This window comes from Archocentrus centrarchus, chromosome 5 (assembly GCF_007364275.1).
Source record: "Archocentrus centrarchus isolate MPI-CPG fArcCen1 chromosome 5, fArcCen1, whole genome shotgun sequence".
Classification (NCBI taxonomy): Eukaryota; Metazoa; Chordata; class Actinopteri; order Cichliformes; family Cichlidae; genus Archocentrus; species Archocentrus centrarchus.
In genome coordinates, this window is record NC_044350.1 from 4,006,604 (window position 1) to 4,027,881 (window position 21,278).

The following is a 21,278-nucleotide window of genomic DNA, read 5'->3' on the forward strand; positions in this document are numbered from 1 at the left end:
TTGTTGCTAAGAAACGACACTGGAGTCTTGACACTCCTTGTGTGGTGCATTCTGCTGCAGTCTCCTCATCCATATGCTCTGCTTGGCTGCTATGAAGATCATTTACAGCCAGCATGTAACCTAATTACCCAGTGATTAGAAATCACGTTTAAAACACCTACCTTCTGAGCTGTGTGCCCCAGTTGTTGTTTTTTTTTTTGCTGTACTGGTTATACTCTTGCTCATGATGCAGATTGTGGGCAGAGATATTATGTTAAGAATAACACTCCACACCCTGTCCTTCTGTTGCAGAAGAGGGTGTGGACAGGACAATATTGACTTTTTATAAAGTTTGCACTACATCTGTGTGGTTCTTATCTAGTGTGAGTCCATGTGTGCACACAACATAACCAAGGACACAGAAATATTGCACTGACGTCAGTCTTTCTCATCAACGTTGCTCGGAAGTTTTGCAACTGAAGGATACTTGTAAAGTAACAGGATGCCAGCAGCTCGTATTCCATATCATTATCTTTCAGCCATATGGCCCTAATTCATTGAAGTGGACGTGACATGTAATTTGTTCTCCTTATTTGGGAGTCAGCCTAAGTACCCAAATTCAGCACTACAAACACAACTTATAATACAGTGACACCACAATCCGATTTCATCAGTAACTGAGGACCACTGCTGCAGGCCATCAATCCAAGTACCCACGGTGGTGTTACTGCAGTACCCTATCACTACAACTACCCATTACAGTAATGGTGGATGTGTGACATCACTCATTCGCAACCAAGGGGAAACCTCTGGGGCTGAAAAATGAAGCCAGTGTCAAAGTGGTAAAAACTGCAGTTTCTCTAGGTGCCACAAGGGGTCTGGTCCAAAAGGGAGTCAATGTCTTTATCACAGCATTAAAAAAACATATTTACACCATGGTACAAAAAATGTTTTGGCCTCTCTGGAAAGCTTCCCCCTTCATGACAACTCTGAGCGAGGCGACTTTTTTATAACTCATCCAGCTTTGAGTTTGGGGATGTGGCTGCATTGATTGACAGCTGGAGAGGATCAGTGTCCACAGAGCATTTTTAATGGAATTATATGACTAATAACATGGCTTGCTGTGTGATTTAGACCAGTGAAATTCTAGTATTTTATTAGTCTGTTACTTAGTGCTAGTGAGCCAAAATGTGTGTTTGCATTTCACCCACACAGTTTACAGCTAGTTAGTGTTAGCTCAGGGGTGGGCAACTCCAGGCCTCGAGGGCCGGTGTCCTGCAGGTTTTAGATGTGTCTCTGCTTCAACACACCTGAGTCAGTAACTTCTGGCTCTAAAAAGCAACATTTCAGTGGGCAAAACTCAGGCACTTAAGTTTCAAAATGTGGAGTCCAAAACCAGTGGGTGACCTCATGGTGGGTGTATTCATGCTTTATACTGTCTATCATTGCAACTACTTGCAATCTAATCTTTTTGGGATGGGGGGATTGAAGGTTACGGCTTGAAAATGAAACCACTGCATGTAAAAATGCTCAGTTGAAAATATTACTGAAGCAGACGCGTCGTCATTGTATGCGTCTGGTATATATGTAAAGATGTGGACTTCTGACTGAGATTTTTAATCTTGGCTTTAGTTAGTCTGGTTTTTGTGTACGTGTGTTTGGGACACTTAATTGCACTGAATATGTTAGTTTGTGAGTCCCTCAGGGGATTATTCTGAATCTTACAGTCAGGTTTAAAATGGATCCCAGTTTGAGATTTAGCTATAACTTGAATAAATGAGCTATTTTATTGGTTTTACTATTTTCCATCTTTATTTAGAGTTTTTGTAGCTCTACCAAACCACCAGAGGGCCCCTTTACACAACAGAACAGCAGCACAGCATGAAATGCAGATGGAGGAATTTTTTACAGGAAATCTTTGTAACGTTCATTCTACTAACAGCGTACGTGTGTCACACAATGTAATAAGTTTGGCTTCACCTATCAGTGAGCTGTTGGGGTAGCAAAAAAAAAAAAAGGGTTTTAGATATCACTTATCACTTATTTTATTTCATACACTTGCATCCATGGCTACTTTGACCTCACAGAGAGCCCCAGAGCAAAGATTTATTATTTCCACACACACCCAGAAACAAACAAGTACTGCAGAGCTGAAATGATTAGTTAATTAGCCTATTGTATTATTTATATGTAATTAATTTCTTTCATTCTTGTTTTGTTTTTAGCCATCAAATATGTGTACTTGGTTTCAGAGATGACAAATAACCATTTTTAATATTTTCTGCTAATTAAAAAAAATACTCAGTGAAGTCTTATATATTAAGATATGTTGATTATAAAAGTGTTAGTTGCAGCCTTACAGTAAACAAGAGCTTGATATAAAAGAAAATTAAGGCCACTTGGAAAGAGATCTAGATCCTCATTATACTGGATACACTTTGTTACCAGAGTTTAAACTCACCCATCCAAATCATTGAATTCAGGTGTTCCAATCACTTCCATGGCCACAGGTGTATAAACCAAGCACCTAGGCATGCAGACTGCTTCTACAAACATTTGTGAAAGAATGGGTCACTCTCAGGAGCTCAGTGAATTATAGCATGGTACAGTGATAGGATGCCACATGTGTAACAAGCCCAGTGATGAAATTTCTCCACTACTAAATATTCCATTGGATGCAGTGGTGCACACAACCACTGGACTCTAGAGCAGTGGAGATGTGTTCTCTGGAGTGATGAATCGCACTTCTCCATCTGGCAATCCGATGGACGAGTCTGGATTTGGTGCTTGCCAGGAGAACTGTACCTGTCTGACTGCATTGTGCCAAGTGTAAAGTTTGGTGTGTGTGTGTGTGTGTGTGTGTGTGTGTGCGTGTGTGTGTGTGTGTGTGTGTGTGTGGGGGGGGGGGGGGGGGGGGGGGGGGGGGGGGTTATGTGTGGTTATGTTTTTCAGGAGTTGGGCTCAGCCTCTTAGTTCCAGTGAAAGGAGCTCTTAATGCTTCAGCATATCAAGACATTTTGGACAATTTCATGCTCCCAACTTTGGGGATGGCCCCTTCCTGTTCCAATGTGACAGCGCACCAGTGCACAAAGCAGGTCCATGAAGACATGGATGAGACATACCAGGATATAAGCCTGAAATCTATTTTTTAATATGGGGTCCCTTTACAAAAAAAGGCCTGTCATATGCCTGTCATTCTGCTGTAGATGTTTTCACAAACTCAAATATTATGAAGTTATGGGTCACCTGAGTGATTGGAGGCCATTGGTAGGGGTTGGAAAGCCTTTTTTTTTTCCTTAATATTCTCTACATTAACACCCCCATAATAAAACATAAACAGTGAAGTAACACTCTTAAGCCAAAAAATTCAAGTCAGTTTTTGCTGCCTGGAAGGCTGCGAAGTGAAAACACATTCCTCTATTCCTGCATCGTTACTGACCTCTGGCACTTCATTCCTTTTCTCCAGCCGTGGCCACATGAGCTTAACCGCAGCATTTTCCAGCAGATTGCCTGTCTCTGAGATCTTCTGACTTCTCACATTGGAAATTTGTTCTGGAAAACGTGTTTATAGCAGCAGAGTTCATCTGACGATGAGATCGCTCCTGACTTCTCTGGGGACTCTGATCACTATTGTCAAGTTTACCAGTCCTGGATTAAGCCTAGTCCCAGACTAAAAGAAGGAATCAGGGAAGATCTCCACTGAAAAAGTTTGTATTCTAGGAATAAGCCTATATCATTTTCTTGCTCTTCTGCTGCTTTTAAATCATTTGATTCATGAATGGCACAAAACAAACTGCTCACATCTTCATCAGCAGCACTGTTGTCGTCAAAGCTCTCTGAATCAGTGAAATTCCTGCTGGAAACGAATCCTTAAGCAGCTGCATTGTGTTACTGTGACAACAACCCAAAGCGACACACTTCTGTATCACTGTGTCTGTCCGTTCAGCTGTATAACAGCACCACAGTGTGGTCAGAGTGACAATTACAACTTTCTCCTCTATAATTTTCTTTGCACAACACTTTGCACTATATTGAAGTGGGTGAGCTGGATTGTTTGTAGGAAATTAATTTTTCATGATATTCCTGATAACTGAACTCCAAGTTTAAACAGTTTCATACATGTACTCGTAGTTTCATGACAAATTTGACTTGCTGTTTAAAAAAAAAACACCCCGATGGAGGAAAACTGAAGGTGCAGAATTTGTTTTAGACTTGAAAACATGAAAACACGGAGAATGATCATAAAAACACACTAGAGTGAAAGTGTGAATGACGCATTATGTGTAGGGTAGAGGTCTTACCCAGAGCATCAGGGACTTCATTTCCTAAATTTTGACCTTTTTATGCACCGGGTAGAACCTGGTCCACTCAGTCATTTCTTTCAGTTCTGTCTGATTTCTGGTTACTTTTGAGTCTGTTGTTTGTTTTTTCATGATGAATTGATGCATTTGGACTTATATATACTTGTACTTCAAGAGCTCAGGTTTGTTTTGGTAAGATTTCTACTCATGATCAAAACATGTCTGTGTGTGTGGATAGTCAGAATCTGGGAGTAGGGTTCGGGTTGGTTCAGAGCACTGGTGCTTCACAGCAAGAAGGTTTGAATCTTCTGATAGGCTTGGACCTTTGTGTGTGGAGTATGCATGCTCTCCCTGTTCCTGCATGGGTTTCATCCATATGCATGTTATGTTATTTGATAAAGTGAATCTAAATTGGCCCTAGGTGAAGCTGTAAGACTGTGCACGTGTCTATCTCTTTTGTTGGCTCTGTGATGAACTGGTGACCTGCTTTGGATGTACCCTGCCTCTCCACCTATGACAGCTGGGTAATATCCACCAAACTCACCTTTGGCTTGCTGAGAATTTTTATAGCTGTTTTTAATTCCTCTGCTTCTTTCATTTACTGGAGGGAGAGGGGAACAAATGCAGGTGTCCTTGATATTGAGAAGATGTCCCTACACTTACTGCACTAAACTCCAAAATGTGAGTTTCTATGTTTAAGTGCTTTCTACCTAACTCAGGGTTCAGTATCTTGCCCAGGGATGCAGACTGGAGTCTGCCAGGGAATCGAACCACCAAAAAGCGATTTTTAGGTGACCAGGTCCATCCACCCCATAATATCAGAGTATCCGTTGCCGCCCCCCAAATACCGTGTGCATATCTATTGGCCACAGTGGATTCTGTTAAAACAGTGTAGTTACCTCTCTAACAACACATGGCAGTCAGACTTCGTTGAGCGGTGGCCAATCAGCGCGTTCCTTTCTGGGCGAGCCTCCGCGGAGCTCGTCCAATCACAGGTGCGGAAAGGGACCCGTGCCTCCGAGTTGTGCGGCGATGCCGTCACGTGACGCTGGGAAAAGGAATGCCAACATGGACCCGTGGCAAAGACGGGATGTGAGTGTGCGACGACAATAACACGACGGAGACGAGAAATAAAGCCGAGATACAGAGAGCCGTCGACTGCGCCGCTCCCCTGCGCCGACCCTCCTGCCTCTGAAGCACGGTAGGTCGAGCCAGCCGCTGGGATTCTGCTGCTCGGCTCATCCGGAAAGACGGAGGAGTATAAATAGAGCAGTTTTTATGACCCAGGCGAACTTGAGACTCGTGGATGCCTCTGTGGACACAGTTGGCTTGCCACGCTGTGTGTGGAGCGCTCCTCCTTTCACAAACAGGCACATTGCGGGTTTTCCGCTCTCTCTCGGCGATCGTTTGCTCAGTTTTTCTCGCCATATGTTTGTGGGCGCGTCTGTGCGGGCCGTGTTTACCCTGCGCAGCGTCCGTGCCCTGCGAGGAGTGAGGCCCTGCTGCCACATGTGCCCGACGCTCTGACAGCACCAGCAAACAGCCTTTACATAAGTACTCGGGGTTATTTTACTACTAGGAACGAGTTTGTTTAAGAATTTGGTTTTAAATATAGGGGTTGCGGGCCTGTGAAGGGGTCGCACATGCACTGCTGGGGGCCCTCCATCTGATTAAATCTGAACTTTTTAACATTTGCAAAACCAACAATTTTTGCAGTATAATGTGTCCATGTGAGGTGACTCACACATCCTGTGAGTGAGATGTGTTTGGAAACAAGTACTGGGGTTTTTGGGGGTCCCAGTACCTGTTACACAACTCAAGTCAGAGTTGCCATCTCCTAATTTCAGCTGCATTCTCAGATTTTTCTTTCATTTTAACATCAGGCTTTTACTACATTTCAGCACCAGCACTGGTCTATAAACACAGTTTACATGCTGGACTTGACTGTAAGAAGCTATTAAAGAGACTCACACGTGAATGTAGCCTAATGTGTTATATGTACACACTTCTACACTGAGTCTAATACAGCATGGCCTGTGAGAGGAGCAATGTGGCAACTCATTATTCTCCTTTCAAGCTGAGAGTTGAAAGGTGGCGACCTCACTGATGTGTAAGGTCAGTTAGAGTTGTTATTGCCTGATATTGTGCAGGTGTGCTGCAGAGGGGCCCTGTGTCAGAATCCACTTCCTGAGTACCTGAGTTGTTTATATTAAGTTCACATGGTATATATAGCCTCTCATAGTTGTATTTAGTCAAGTAAGGACCACAGACTAACATTAACTGAGTATAGCATCAGCGTGGGGCAGTCCTTGCATTGCACTGGAAAGGAATTCTCACACTGCTCCGTTCCTTCAAGCGCATGGAAATAAATAAATAAAAATGTGGTGCACTCCTGCTGGTACATTCTTACTTTCCCTTCATGGAAGTAGGAAATAAACTTCCGAGAAAGTAAGCCTGTACCAACAGGAGAGCGCCAAATCATATTTAACCCCGATTGCATATAATTTAACTTAACCTGCAGACATTTTTACCCATTCTGTGGACAGAATGGGGAAAAAAAGGTGTGACGTCATAAAATACACCTCACAGAGTTCTCAAGCTTTCTAAAAATGGTTAATGGATGGGTGTGTATGGGCTCACTGCGGGACAATCTTAGGCCCAACTGTCCGCGGGGCTCGTAATACGCTGGCAGGATCCCTGAGTCGTCCCTGTGTTGTTTGATATACGTGGAGAGTTTTGTAACAGCATGACTCAGAGGATTGCATGCTATTTAAATGTTTGTGTGTGTGCTTGGCTACATTTTCTCCATTCTGCTCTAAGGCTGCATCTGAGTCACTTAAGTTATGTTTTATTTTCTTATATTTAGTTTGATGGTCATCAGAATGGTGAAGAAAAAAGATTTCCCAAACATCTCTGAATGGCCTGTTTTACCCAAGCTTCCATTCATTTGATCTATACATCATCGCAGCTGGAAGGTGTTTTTGCATTTTTGGTTCAGAAACTACTGTAACAGTGACCGATATTGGAGTTTTGTGGCAGATGCCCTACGTATCAAGTAAAAAAAATAAAAAAACAAATCTAAAATTGATATGTCTGTCAATAATCTTTATGTGTATAGACATACAGTATGTTAGAATTATGTTGAAAAGAGAAAATTAAATTGGCACCAGCTGCTCAGCTCCTCTGCTTACAGGTACTGCATGTACTGCATACTGAGAGGATGGAGGAGTTGGAGCTGCTCTGCTGAACAAATGATGTGATGAGATGATTTCTGAATTACCCCACACATCATTTTCTACAGTATGTTCTTTATAAATAGATATTACACATACATTGACAGAGATACAGCTGCGATCTGCGCTAATATTGGTCGGCTGATATATTGGTGTATCTTTAATCCAACAGATTATCAGAATAGCTGCTAGTTCATTTTCTGTTGTGTGATTCAGTGTCAGGTTTCACCCTATAACACAGTCCTAGTTAATAGTTTCACTTTGTTGACTTCCAAACTGGAAATTTTGGATAAAAAATGAAGGAGAAAAGTGTTCTTTGTTGCCATGTTACTGCCTTTTTACTTTCTGCTGGGTAAAAATCCGGTCTCATTGCTGCCTTTGCAGGTCTTTGTGACTCCTCCTCTGGATCGAGTTTCCTCTACGTCCCTTCTGCAGCGCTTGGCCAGGATCAATGGTGTCTCTCAGCAGCAGAACGCTGAGTTTGGAGAACGACCTGTTCAGGGACAGCAGCAGCCTCTTCTCCCTTGACCTCGGGGATGGAGACCGCAGCCAGGGGAGCAGTTCGGCCTCCTCTGATAGCCCAGAGACCAGGGAAGTGGATGCTATGCACAGCTGCAGCCCAGGAGAGGAGGAGGAAGATGAAGAAGAAGAGGAGGAGGATGAAGAAGGAGAGAAGCATCTGCATATTTTCTTGGGAGAAATGGGAGAAGGGGAACCTGCCAGTCAGGAGCCTAAACTGCCCGAATTCCCTTTTCGCCCCTGTTCTCCATTCTCCCCAACCTTGGAGGACATCGAGGAGTTTCTGAGGGAAAAGATGGAACTAGTCAAAGAAGGGATGGTGGCTCCAAAAGAGGAGGCCTCCCCTCTACCATGCAGCTCCACTGACTCGCCACCTGCCGCTGCACCCCCAGTTGCTTCCTCAGAGACTATCGATGATCCAAAAACTGATGCCTCCCAATGCACTTCCAGCTCAGACACCTCTCAAAACGGGAGAAACAGCCCCATTCCAGTTGATCCTTCCTCTGGTGCCCAAGTTAACCCCTCACCACCCACCTTGACTCCACCGGTGCTCCTGGGTGCTCCTTTGGTGCTCCAGCTCCAGCCGCTTCCTTTGGCCCAGGCACAGAATCCAGCAGGCCGTCCTCCTCCTCCTCCTCCTGGGGCCCAAAATGGCATTTGGCTCACTCATCTGGTCATGGGGCTTCAAGGTACCACAGGACAAAATGTCACACTGCTGGCTCCCCAGGTGCCCTCCACCCACACCACTCTGCTATCACTAAATAGTGGGGACAACAAGTCAGCTGACCAGAAGTATGTAAAGATCGCCCCCCTGCCTATCACCATGAGGACTCTAGAGATCACGGGCGTGACTGGAGTCGGGGGCCACGGAGGTGGTGTGTTAAAAGCAGTGGCTCCCCGACTGACGAGGGTGCCACCTACTGAAAGGGTCCACAAGTGCTCCCACCCAGGCTGTGGGAAGATGTACACCAAAAGCAGCCATCTGAAAGCTCACTTCCGCCGTCATACAGGAGAGAAACCCTACACATGTAGCTGGCCTGAATGTGGCTGGAGGTATGTAACATGATGTAGACTATAGCAGGTTTAACAGTCCAATACTAAAATTAAATTTTAGGGGATTTCCCCAGTGGATGACGGAAATGTTCACATTGGTTCAGCAGATGGCCTGATCCGGTACGACCAGTTAGATTAACAGGCCCTGCATGAACAAATGACAGTGGGTTTGTTATAAGGAAATGGAAAAAGAAGAAGCTACTTTCGGCTGCTCTCTTATTCACAAGGGGAAGCTCCACATCCTTAGAAAATGATCATAGTGACAAAACATTTCCGTCTCCATCTCAGTGATATTAGTTTATCTGGAATCTAGTTAGCCTATATATGTTTGCTCAAACAGCTTTCTGGTTGATGGCGCATTAAGCTATATGTGCAGAAGTGCTTTTTATGAGCTCCAGAGATTTGATGGTAACCAACACTGAATAGTCAAAGCTACTTTGTCACCTGACAAAATCATGCGCATAAGTTAGTTTAACTTTAGATAAAAAGACTTTATATAAAAGATGTATGTAGGTCAGAGAGGCGAAGCCACTAGTGAAGTAGCTCAAACCTGCTTTCCCTCTTAGGGTCAGCAGGGGGCAGCTTCTCTGGTTGCAAAAAGAAGCCTGATTGTATAGAAGTCTACAGCAAAATGACCCCACTTCTCACTTAATCTGTGGTCTTAGTCAGCACTTCCCTGATGAGTTTATGGTCTCACTTGCTAGATCCACAAATTCTTGAAAACAACATGATGTTTGATTGATTGATTGATTTTTAAATTATGGTCCCCATTAGTGTCTTGAAGGATGTGTAAGGTGTGTGTTAGGGCGGGGCCTACCATTTGATTAACATAGCACAACCGTGCAGATCCGCCCCAAGTTCACGAGGTGAACAAAACCCTCAGTTTAGGACTTCATTCACACCAGGATGATGTCACAGCGACCGCTATCATTGAGGGAGAGCTTTCGAAGCAGCGTCTCCTACAAAGTGCATGATCTCTGTGTGGATGCTGCTCATACACGTCTTGCAGTGACTTTATTTGAAGAAAGGTTATGAAGTCCAGATGACAAAGTGGCTAAAAGAATAACTGCGAGGTGAACTGACACATGTTCACTTCTGAGACTGAAAAGAAATGAGAGGCAGACAAGCTGAGATGGTAGTTATTTAATATAAAACAAACCAAAAAAAATATTCTCCCAAAAATGGAAACAAACTCTTTATACATAAACAAATATAACAGAGTGCTGCATTAGGTTACTCCTTTGTGTTGATATGTCTATTGGGTGTGACTTCTCTGTGTGTCCAGAGAGTAAATTTTCTGTAAAGTAAATGATAAAACAGGAAAATGCCAAAGTTATTGGAAGATTTGTCCTGGGCTATTAACACATTGGAGTGCTTTGTAGTGATAAAGATTCATGAATTGATTCATACATGTCTGAGTGTACTGAAACTGTTTTATATGAGCATTGCCTCATTTTCATCTGGAGAACAGTGATTTTAGCCTTTCAGTCTCCTGTTACTCAATGCCTACTCATCCGTTCAGACTTAACTGGGAATGGTGATACAGGTTGGGTCATTAGCTGTTTCCATCAAAAGATCTCACAGGTTTTAGTTTTGGGGTTTGATGTCAGGAACTTCCAAAGGAACTTCAGGTTGTTTCAGCCCCTTATCTGTGTTTCCACTGTGCTTTCAGGCTCTGTGAAGATTAGGCAAATTAGTCAGTAAACACTTCAGAAAGTTACAGCTGTTTCAGTGTCTCTTGCAGGATAAAATGACAGCCTGAAGAAATTCCAAGATAAATCCTTCTTTGTGCCACAGATTCCCACTTTTTCCGTATAAATGTTTAACATGACCGGGACTTGATTGCAGGTTTTTAAAAACTTGGAAAAACACAAAAACATTTGCCCAATTTGCAAGCTCTGTAATACTGTCATACTTCACAGCAAAAACATGAACCTGGATTTAGTTCATAACCATCATCCTTGTACCCTTAGCTACCATTTTTTTTTTGGGGGGGGGGGGGGGGTCCTTGAACACTAGACTTGGCTCACACAGGGGACGTGGACAGGGCGGTGCTTGTGTCCTCATCAGTCAATACACTGTTGTGATGTCACAAGTCCCACTCTGCTCCCAACAACTCATTATTGCTTATTTAAAGGAGGATTTTAGATGTGAATTCAGGAGCATGTGCAAAAACACCTGTAATATGGTTTTGTAGCCTTCTGACACTCTTCCTGAAGCTGGCTAATCAGAATAAAAGTGGGCTCACTGGCAGGGGGCCTCTAGGAGATAAAAAAGAAGGAGAAGAAACAGAGGGTATTAGATGGACGTGTTTTTGAATTGTAGGCAATATAAGAGAAGCAAAGACAGCACCCCTGCCCCACAAAGAAAAAAAAAAATCTAGACCTACAAATGTGCATGATATGTCCCCTTTAATGGCCACATTAGCTGGTGTGTGAGTCTGAAAACACCTTCTTTAAGTTGTGTTTATGTGCTTTTGTGCCAGGTTCTCCCGATCCGACGAACTGTCTCGTCACCGCCGCTCTCACTCGGGCGTCAAGCCTTACGAGTGCTCACTGTGCGAGAAGAAGTTTGCCCGCAGCGACCACCTGTCCAAACACACGAAGGTCCACCGCAGCTCCAGGCCCAGCAGGATTATCAGAGCCACAGTGTGACGCCCTCATCTGGCCTAGACCCTGCCTAACACCCACCCACCTGCCCTGCCTGCCTCATCTAGCCTAGCTTTGACTCGGACAGCAGGGTGAAGGTCTGGGCCTCCTCAGGACTTTTGGTGCTTTACGAGCAGGGCTTTCAGAAGAATCTCGAGTTGGCTGCCGTTCCACTTCATAGTTTTGTTCCTTTCTCTTCCTCCCCTCTGTTTTACCTTTCAGTGTTCCTCGTGAGCTGCTCGTATTATACTGAGCTAACAGCCACCTCAGGAAAAACTCAGCTCAGAGTGGATTTCCTGGCCTTCACACACTCATGCGTGGCAGAATGCAGAGCAGCAGACATTCTTATAGGGGCCCCTCTTGCAACCACTGTGTGCCCTACTGCTCCAGTTACCAAGCTGCCAGGTGTTGTGGGAAGTCGAGTGTCAACCAGTAATGGGAGCATCTGTAATTATCTAATCTCTTTTCTACTTTTGCAATCGTTTGCTTCCAGCTAAACTTCAGGGTTCAAATGTTTCAGATGAAGCTTCCATTGTTGCACTTATATATTCTAATCATAAAGCTTAGATGGACTCAGTCGGAAGCTCATTCTGTAGGGCGCTATTCTGAATTCTTCTGAAAGTACTTTGAGTTTAAGATTTGCAAATGACTCCGAGGCTCCTCACGTTAAGAGACGGTGTTTAGTCCTATCGAACTTGTGGCGTCCCTAACAATTTGGCCAAGTTAAGAAAAACTCATTGTTTTACGGAGCACACCTTGGCCTTTATTGCATTCATCCAATCATGAGCCAAATGGTTTGGACCTGTATGCCTTTTCTCAGTCCCAGTACATCCTAATCTCTTTATTAATGCCTTTGTCCATCTCACAAAACCTCTCTCGAGCCTGCTGTTATCACACCACTGCTCTTCTTTAGCTGTGACTCTGCGCGCAGGGTTGCCAAACCAGAAATCCTTGTTCTGGCCCTGTGAGACGATGAAAACAACACCTTAGTTTATACAGTTTATAAGCTCATTGTTCTCTGGAAATCATTGTGTAGCCCGCTTATGTGGTTTAAAAGAAAAAAAACACACACTAAAGAATACTTGTGGGCCTATAAGGTATTCTGTGGCTCAATGGTGCAACAGTGATGTGAAACTCTGCGCTTTTGTTTTTTTAAATTTACAGTAGCATTTACTGTAAACAGTTATTTTTTGGGGTTATAGCAGCAAGAAAAGCTAATAGTATGGAATAGCTGGAAAGGCAGCTAACGTCTATCCAATCATTTGATTACCATATTCAATATAATGTGTACTGAATATTAAGGACAAAGATAATGTGTACAGCTTGTAGCTTTTATATAGATGTTTGTTTGTTTGTTTGTTTTTTAAATCAAAGAGGATTTTCAATCAGTGCATTAAGCTAATCAGTCGTGTTCCTGGAGAGGTCTTCAGTCTGTTATGTGAGTTTGATTGTAGTGTGATCAATCTGTGGAATGTTGGATTGATTATGGTCTGGGATTTGGAGTCCCACTCTACACATTCACATAAACCATGAAGCTGAGTCTGCTGGTCTCAAGTGCACTTGTGTTAGTGAAAAGTGAGAAACAGTCAGAAAACACTCGTTGTGCTCTTACGGCAGTTCCATAAAATGCATTGGAACGGCAAAATGCAAAAAAAAAAAAGAAAAAAGAGAGAGAATCAATTTTTGTGAGGAAGGTTAAAGTGCCCGGGGCGGTTGGTATTACCATTTGTTATTTGATCTCAACACTTTGGTGCTTGTTAACCCACCAGTGCTTCACAAAATAGACTAATTGAAGGCATAAATCCTCACATAGCTGGACTGTCTCTGAACAGGCACTTAATACTGCAGGCAATCTTAACTTTAGCTCGAGCAACACTGGTGCTTTTGGATAAGCGCAAAAACAGAGCACTTATGCGCGTAGCGGCGCACAGACATTTACACAACAATCCTTTTATCATCCTTATATCTGTGATTCTTAGCATTTAGGAGACCCTAGGTTTCATTCTTTTAAAGCATCCGTGCTCTGTAGCATAGAAACAGACGGGCAGACGTGTTTATCTGTCTGAACCAATGCTGTCTTTGTGTCTGAGCCTCCCCAGGCTGCTTCTACTGACCTACATCCAGACCTGTATTCCCTAATCATCATCCAATTCTGTCTCTCTCTGTGTGATGCCTGTGTATGTGGTTGAACACAGGCAATAATTTTTTGTTTTGTTTTGTTTTTTTGAATACCAGAAATGCTATTTTCCTATTTGCAGAAATAAAAAGCAAAAAAAAAGAAAAATGCTAATCCTTTTGCTATGTCGTTATTGCAGTATTGCTTATTAGGCAGACATAGATCAACATTTGTTATAAGGTTTACATGATGATGTACCAGTATGTGAGAAACAGTAAACTCAAGTGCTGTTCTTAGAGCTCTACTTATTATTTCCAGGAAAATTAACAATAACAGTGATAATTGCCAGTCAGCTGTGTTTCTAAATGGGCTATGTGCAGCTGTCTTTTCGCTTGTTTTGGTTTTATGGCCCACAGCCTCAGTGTTTTGGATCCTTTTTTTCACGAAAAGTCACATATATTTATTTACTAGCACTGAATGCTAAAGAGACAAAATCTTTGTACATGTTGGTGAAGATTAAAAAAAACAAAAAACAAACACTAAACAGAGTTTGAGTTAAAGTCAGCATCTGGTCAGAATCACAACTCAAAATGAACACTAATGTCACTTTGTGTCCAGTGGACATGCAAATACTATTTACTAATATATTTAATAGAATAGTAAACACGGCAATGTTGAATATTTTTTCAAATTGTTCCAGTGCCCCCAAGTAGAGAAGGTTCTATCAGCTCACAGCACACACCGTTGCCATTACTGGTAGCATACATTAACCAGTAGCATAAGTTAGCTCATGTAAACTAAACCTTGCTTTAAAATTAAGGCTTCACCTTAAAATATAGTGATTTACATAATGTGGACAGTTATAAAGTTGTACAGTAGTGTGCAAAAGTCTTGAGCCACCCTCATTTTGCTAGGAGAATGGGTAATATGTGCCGTGATTTATTGAAATGTGTAAACACACATGGAAATACAGTGTATAAGGAAAAAAACAGTTTATACAGTTCTAATGCGTTTAAAAGTCAAGTTGCTGCCTTTTGTTCTGTTCTTTGTCGAGATGATCCCACACTGCTTTAATAATGTCTGGGTTCTGGGGAGGCCAATCCATGACTGATACTGTTCCGTTGTGTGTGTATTTTTATGCAGGTTTTGTTATTATCCTCCCTCCAAGGTGTGTGTATGTGTGTTGCCTGAGACAGGTGGAGACTGCTGATGGACCACTTTGATTAAGTGCCTAGGGTTGGATTGGATGATTGGTTAGGGAAGAATGGGAAACATTAGAACCTTTTGTTTGCTGTTTGGGCACTGCTCACTACCGAAGCAAACAAATTGCTGCTTAGCATCCTCAGTTGTTCTGTGTTGCCGGCCTTTTTTTGGGAGTGGTTGGAACGAGTCCTGCCTCATGTTACATCTAGATTACCCCTAGGCCGAGGATGTAACACGAATACTAACCAATGAACAAGAGAAAAATGGTTAAAATAAAAATGGCTTCTCACTCCCACTGCTGCAGTGCTCAGCATATACAGTGGTTAAGTATTTACCATTTTCTATTTACAGAACCATTTACAAAAACTTGTGGCTTGCAATAACGATACTAGGAAGGAAATTTAGCTCACATTATTCACTCAGGCATTTCAGATTAGAACTACTAGAAAATGGCTGGCTGGTTGTTGGGTTTGGAGGAGACAAGGACAGGGGCAAGGTGGCTGTCAGCTGGTGGATAAGAAGCTGCTGTCCATCAATCCAACTTTAGGCACTTATTCAAACTGGTCAATCAGCAGTCTCCACCTGTCTCAGGCAACACACCCTCTCACACACTCTAGTGGGAGGGGCCAAAAAGATAAACAACATGATACATAATCCTTCCTTCAGGTACCAGAACCCATCACTGTACTGGTCGGGTTCCACTTCCAAGAATTGTAGATGGTGAGAGAACCAAGGCAGGGCTCCATCTCCCACCCATCAGGGTCTATATGGATGACATAACCATACTGACCACTAGTGTGGCATGTACCAAACAACTACTTGGGAAGCTGCAGGATAACGTCAAGTGGGCCAGGATGAAAATCAAGCCAAACAAATCCTGAAGTATCTCCATAGTCAAGGGGGTGCTCAGGGACATGAGGTTCTGCATTGGTGAAGACCCAATACCAACCATGTCTGAGCAGCCTGTCAATGCAGACCTCAAGGACAAAGAGCAGGTGCAACAGCTGAGGCAAAAAAAATCATCAGTACCCTGTTGCCCAGCAAGATGAAGGTCTGGTGCCTACATTTTGGACTCTTCCTTCAAATAATGTGGCCATGTACCACATATGAGGTCCCTTTAACAACTATGGAAAAGATGGAGAGAACGATCACTTCATACGTGAATAAATGGCTTAATGTCTGCAGATAGCAACAGGAACCGGATGATAGGATGAGGGGGTGGCCCTGGGATGCCAGAAGCCACCGTTGAGCCCTCCGGAGATGTAGTGGGCCAATCAATGAAACGTTGAAGATGGAGGGTGTCCACTTGACAACCCTCACCTATCGATCTTATGCCGCCCTCAACAATCTCAAGTGTAACACGTCTTGACAAAAGGGATTGATTGATAACTCATCCTGTGTTTATTTGATTCAGATTTTAACTGCATTGGCAATGTGTTTAAAATCACTGTCATGTTAAAAAATGAAGCCCCTCTCCAGACGCTGTTATGGTGAATCAAAATCTGACTTTTTTGCATTCATAATTCTGCCAATTTTGACAATATCCCCAACACCACTGGATGAAATACAGCCCCAAACCATGAAACAGCCTCCACTGTGTTTTCGAGACTGTAACTACTCACTGTAGTACCTCTTGCCTGACCTCCGTACATATTGGCGATAATTTGAACCAAAAATTGGCAAATTTGGGTTCATTGCTCCCTAAGGTCTGTTGCTATTGATTTTCATTCTAGTTCTAATTTGGAATACCTCAGCATTTTCTTCCTGTTTCCCTTCCTGAACAATGGCTTCTGGGCAGCCACCCTTCCACTGAGACAATTTTTGATGAGGCTTCAGTGAAAAGTAGATGGATGAACTGAAGGACTAAATCCATCTCTCAGGTCCTGAATATGCTCTTTGCTGAATTTTCTCCTGTTTGGAAGGATATGACATATGACATAGCTTTTTAGGCCTGCCACTTCTTGCCACTTGTCTAGTTTTGCACCAAGAAGGGAATCACCTTCTTGGTGCAAAAATACTACTTTATGCCTGTCAAACTGTGTCCTCTTTGCACCTTTTTGTAGATTCAGTTAAAAAAAAATGGGAACAAATTCTGTGTTTTTGTGACAGGCTGTTAGCCAAAAACTGCCTCAAGATCCAATTTCAAATTGGTTCTTTTCCAAGTTGTTTGTTATGTGTAGACACCAAACCGGTTTATCCCTTGAGTTAGGTGTCTTTTTTTATGCTTGAATGATTCATCGGTCAGTGTTAGTGGCTTCACAAACACATTCTTTGAAAATGGCCAGGTCCAGGCTGGACTGAAAATAAGCAAAATCAACCAAAGAAAGACTTAAAAAAATAAAAGAAAGTCTGGCTCACTGGAAGCAAAATACAATGCACTGAAGGGTGGCTCAGGACTTCTGCACAGTACTGTAGGTGTGCTGTGCAGTCGAAGTTGGCAAAACCATCGACTGCAGCTTCAAATTTTTAACTGCGGTTTTCCTGTTTTCCCACTTTCTGAGAGTTCCCACAGGCTCTACTTTTATTTAAATACCTCAGTTGCACATTCATGGGGCACGTTAGTATGTTAAATATTCAGTTTTATAATCATTTTTTTATTAGCTCACTGGTTTATTTACTAAATGTGCTGAATGTGTGTGTGCTTTCAGTAGAAAGCATGGCTAACTTGAGGTTTTGCAAAGGCCTTCCTCCGCTGTTTTGTGTAGAACGGATGCCTGGAAACAACATTCGTGAAGCAAAGAAGTAAATTTTCCAAATCAAAACACCAAAAAGGCTAAAAGGCCCTGCAAAGCAAAGGGGAACCAATTAGTAAGGAAATCGAATCTATTTAACATTAGACATATTTATCTGACATATTGTTAATAAAAAGATTAGAATAAAGTATGCAATATACAAAAACACTTACAGACACATGCAGAAACAGTCATTCAAAAATGGATAGCAACAGATATGCCACAACATTAGCCAACAAATCTTTGAATGAAAACGCATGAATCTTCAGATAATCACAGCTTCGCTGTACTGCCAGACAGATTTACCAGTTTCTCTCCTTTCATTTTTTCTGTAGTCACCTGCTCTCTGATAATACCAGAGACTGTCTCATAGAAGTGACACCAATCTGAAATTCCTGCAGTGCTAAATGACAGCAGGGATTACAGCACAGCAAATCTGGCTTAAAAAAAAAAAAAAAAGCTGCCGGCAGGTTTCAATCCTGTAATTACTTTCCAGTACTCTGAATGATGCAGCGTGCTGCACCACCTCTCACTTCAGTAATCTAGAACGCTAAGAGAAAGCTGCAGCTCTATCTGTACGCATATCATGTTTTGGCTGTCAGTGCTTTCTAGTTGTGCTTGACTGAAAGGGGGACTGGGAGGGGAACACCTGGAAGAAACTGGGACCAGCTTCAAAGCAAAACAAAACAAAACTCCCCCACAAACTGCCTCCTTTCCTGCTTTGTTCATTGACACTATTGCTAGTCTGGCCTGATGCAGTCATAAAAAAGCTGATCGTCAGAGTCCTGTTTTGATTCTTAAACTGTAGGCAGGCATCTGACAGGAACGTAGGGCCAAACAGAAGGAGAGAAGGAAGGAGGGTGTTTCCTATTAGAAATGAAATGCGGCCACAGGCTGTACTGTAACAAGAGTAGTTGACAATGGGCCAGAGGTTACTGTAGGACACAGCACTGCACTGTCTTTGAAAAAGGAACCGTATGGCTGTTAAAAAGCTACAAACTTCTTATGATCAGTAAATGTGACCAGAACATTTCTGTCTTAAAGATGAAGAACACAGAGGAAAGTTTTCCATTCTATCTCAACTGGTGGCTTACAGCACTTTTTGTGACTGTTACTAAGAAAGTTTTGCTGAAAATTTTCTTTATATTCCTTCTTTCATTAGTCACCCTGGCCTAGCTGGAAACTACATTGAATTCATGTAGTCAAAGGTGTTAACATCACAATAAAGCTGCATTTGGAATATTTTCCATAGTAACAACTGGTTATATTACTGTTTTTTCATATAAAGTGTTGTTCATAGTGACACAGTTCTCAGAATTGTATCCCTTGAGCTCTACAATGTGTTTAAGTGTCTTTAAGCTCTGCTGTTTTGGGTTTCTAACAGCTCTCACTGACTGGCTTTCAGTTAGCAGCAGGCAGCTATTTCCAGCTTATATAAACCTGCTCTATGATAACTGTGCACTGCAAACATGCAGGGGACAAAGTATGCAGCTAGTTTTTAAACATTGTTAGTATTTAGTAGCTATTTATAAAGGAAAATCATGAAAATTATCAGGGGTGCCCAATCTTTTTCATACCACTGTAAAGGGGTAATGGGACATCCTCCATCAATAATACTTGTTTCCAAAGATAACTGTAACAAAGGTTAGGAGCATGGCTACATTAAGAGAAAGTTACATTTGTAAGAAGCAATGAAGGTGGTTGAATATGATTTCTAACAGGAGGCTGCTGCACACTCGTCCCACACCTGGAATTAAAAATCCCTGGTTTCTGTAAATTGGCTCATGGTGCTGTAATGTTCGTAATTCTTTACAGAAAGATTTTTTTGCTGCAGTTGAAACCCATCAAAATGTAATTAATCTATTCTCTCAAGCTCTACTATGAAAGCATAAAAATTGCTAGAGAAGAAACATTTACCCTAAAAATGGACATTTTGGGACTACTGCTGCACTGGACCCCTTGTGAATAATCTTGCAAGCACCAGCTAAGAAACACAATATGAAGTCAGACTTTTCTACAGCATTTCAAAAATTTTCCCAGCATAGTATTTTTCCCATGGTAGTTTGTTTAGGACTTTCTACAATCGTGTTTTTCAGTGAGCGGACCAACTCCTTAAAATGCCACAAAATCTTGCACTGTCGTAAACGTCCATGTGTAATCTGTTAATAGGTGAGCGAAACGTTCATTCAGATGTGAAGCACATAAAGATTGTTAACATCCATCAGGTCACCAGCAACCCATCTGGGGTTTTGTGAGTTTAACATCGACACTTTTACCAAAACGTTTGCCTGTTTGGAACATTCAAGTGCAAAACCTTGAATTCATTAGAAAGGCAGCAGCTTAAGGTTTCTTAATGTTTGTCTATTTGGCATGTGCCATAACTCTAGATAAGTGGTCACGCCACCACTGGACTCTAGAGCAGTGGAGACGTGTTCTCAAGTGACAAATCACGCTTCTCCATCTGGCAATCTAATTGATGAGTCTGGGTTTGGTGGTTGCCAGGAGAACAGTACTTGTCTGACTGCATTGTGCCAAGTGTAAAGTTTTTTTGGTTTTTTTTAGGAGTTGGGCTCGGCCCCTTAGCGCCAGTGAAAGGAACTCTTAATGCTTGAGCATACCAAGACATTTTGGACAATTTCATGCTCCCAACTTTGTGAAAACAGTTTGGGGATGGCCCCTTCCTGTTCCAACATGGCTGCACACGAGTGCACAAAGCAGGTCCATAAAGACATGGATGAGCGAGTTTGGTGTGGGAGAACTTGATTGGCCTGCACAGAGGCCAGACTTCAACCCGATAGAACACCTTTGGAATGAATTAGAGCGGCGACTGTGAGCCGGGCCTTCTCATCCAACATCAATGTCTGACCTCACAAACACGCTTCTGGAAGAATGGTCAAAAATTCCCATAAACACTCCTAAACTTTGTGGAAAGCCTTCCCAGAAGAGTTGAAGCTGTTACAGCTGCAAAGGGTGGGCCAACGTCATATTATGGTAAATGGACTCGTTCTTATATAGTGCTTTTCTATTCTGTCTGAGCACTCAAAGCGCTTATACAACATATTTACCCATTCACACACATTCATACTAGCACTTCCATATATAACTAAGCTACCATAAGCGTTTTTATTGTCTAACATTCACACACATTCATACTCCAACACTTGCATCTGAGAGCAACTTGGGGTTCAGCATCTTGCCCAAGGATACTTTGGCACGCAGCCCAGAGCAGCCAGGAATTGAACCGCCAACTTTCCAATTGGTGGGTAACCTGCTCTACCTCCTGAGCTACACCCACCTAAACCCTATGCTAAACCCCAAGCTAAACCCTATGGATTAGGAATGGGATGTTACTCAAGTTCATATGCGTGTGAAGGCAGACGACTGAATGCTTTTGGCAAAATAGTGTGTGAGGTTATTGTAATCCTGCAAAAGATATTAATTAGGGGAATTCAGATAGAGCAGATTTCTCCTTTGGCTGTGATGAGTCACTCAAC

The 21,278-nt window shown here is 42.5% G+C and overlaps 1 protein-coding gene across 1 annotated transcript; it reads left to right on the forward strand.

The window, feature by feature from the left end:
- The first annotated feature begins 5,335 nt into the window (after window positions 1–5,335).
- On the forward strand, window positions 5,336–13,393 carry LOC115779723 (Krueppel-like factor 15). Its single transcript, XM_030728489.1, has 3 exons — window positions 5,336–5,481; window positions 7,898–9,085; window positions 11,571–13,393. Exons 2-3 carry the CDS (start codon window positions 7,965–7,967, stop codon window positions 11,737–11,739), a joined length of 1,290 nt encoding a protein of 429 aa, XP_030584349.1. The 5' UTR covers window positions 5,336–5,481; window positions 7,898–7,964; the 3' UTR covers window positions 11,740–13,393.
- The last annotated feature ends 7,885 nt before the right edge of the window (window positions 13,394–21,278 follow it).

Excerpts from the sequence above, each read along its gene's own strand:
- LOC115779723 (XM_030728489.1), top strand. The coding sequence starts at position 7,965 with ATGGTGTCTCTCAGCAGCAGAACGCTGAGTTTGGAGAACGACCTGTTC. Across the intron at positions 9,086-11,570 it reads TGGCCTGAATGTGGCTGGAG|GTTCTCCCGATCCGACGAAC; the intron begins GTATGTAACATG and ends CTTTTGTGCCAG.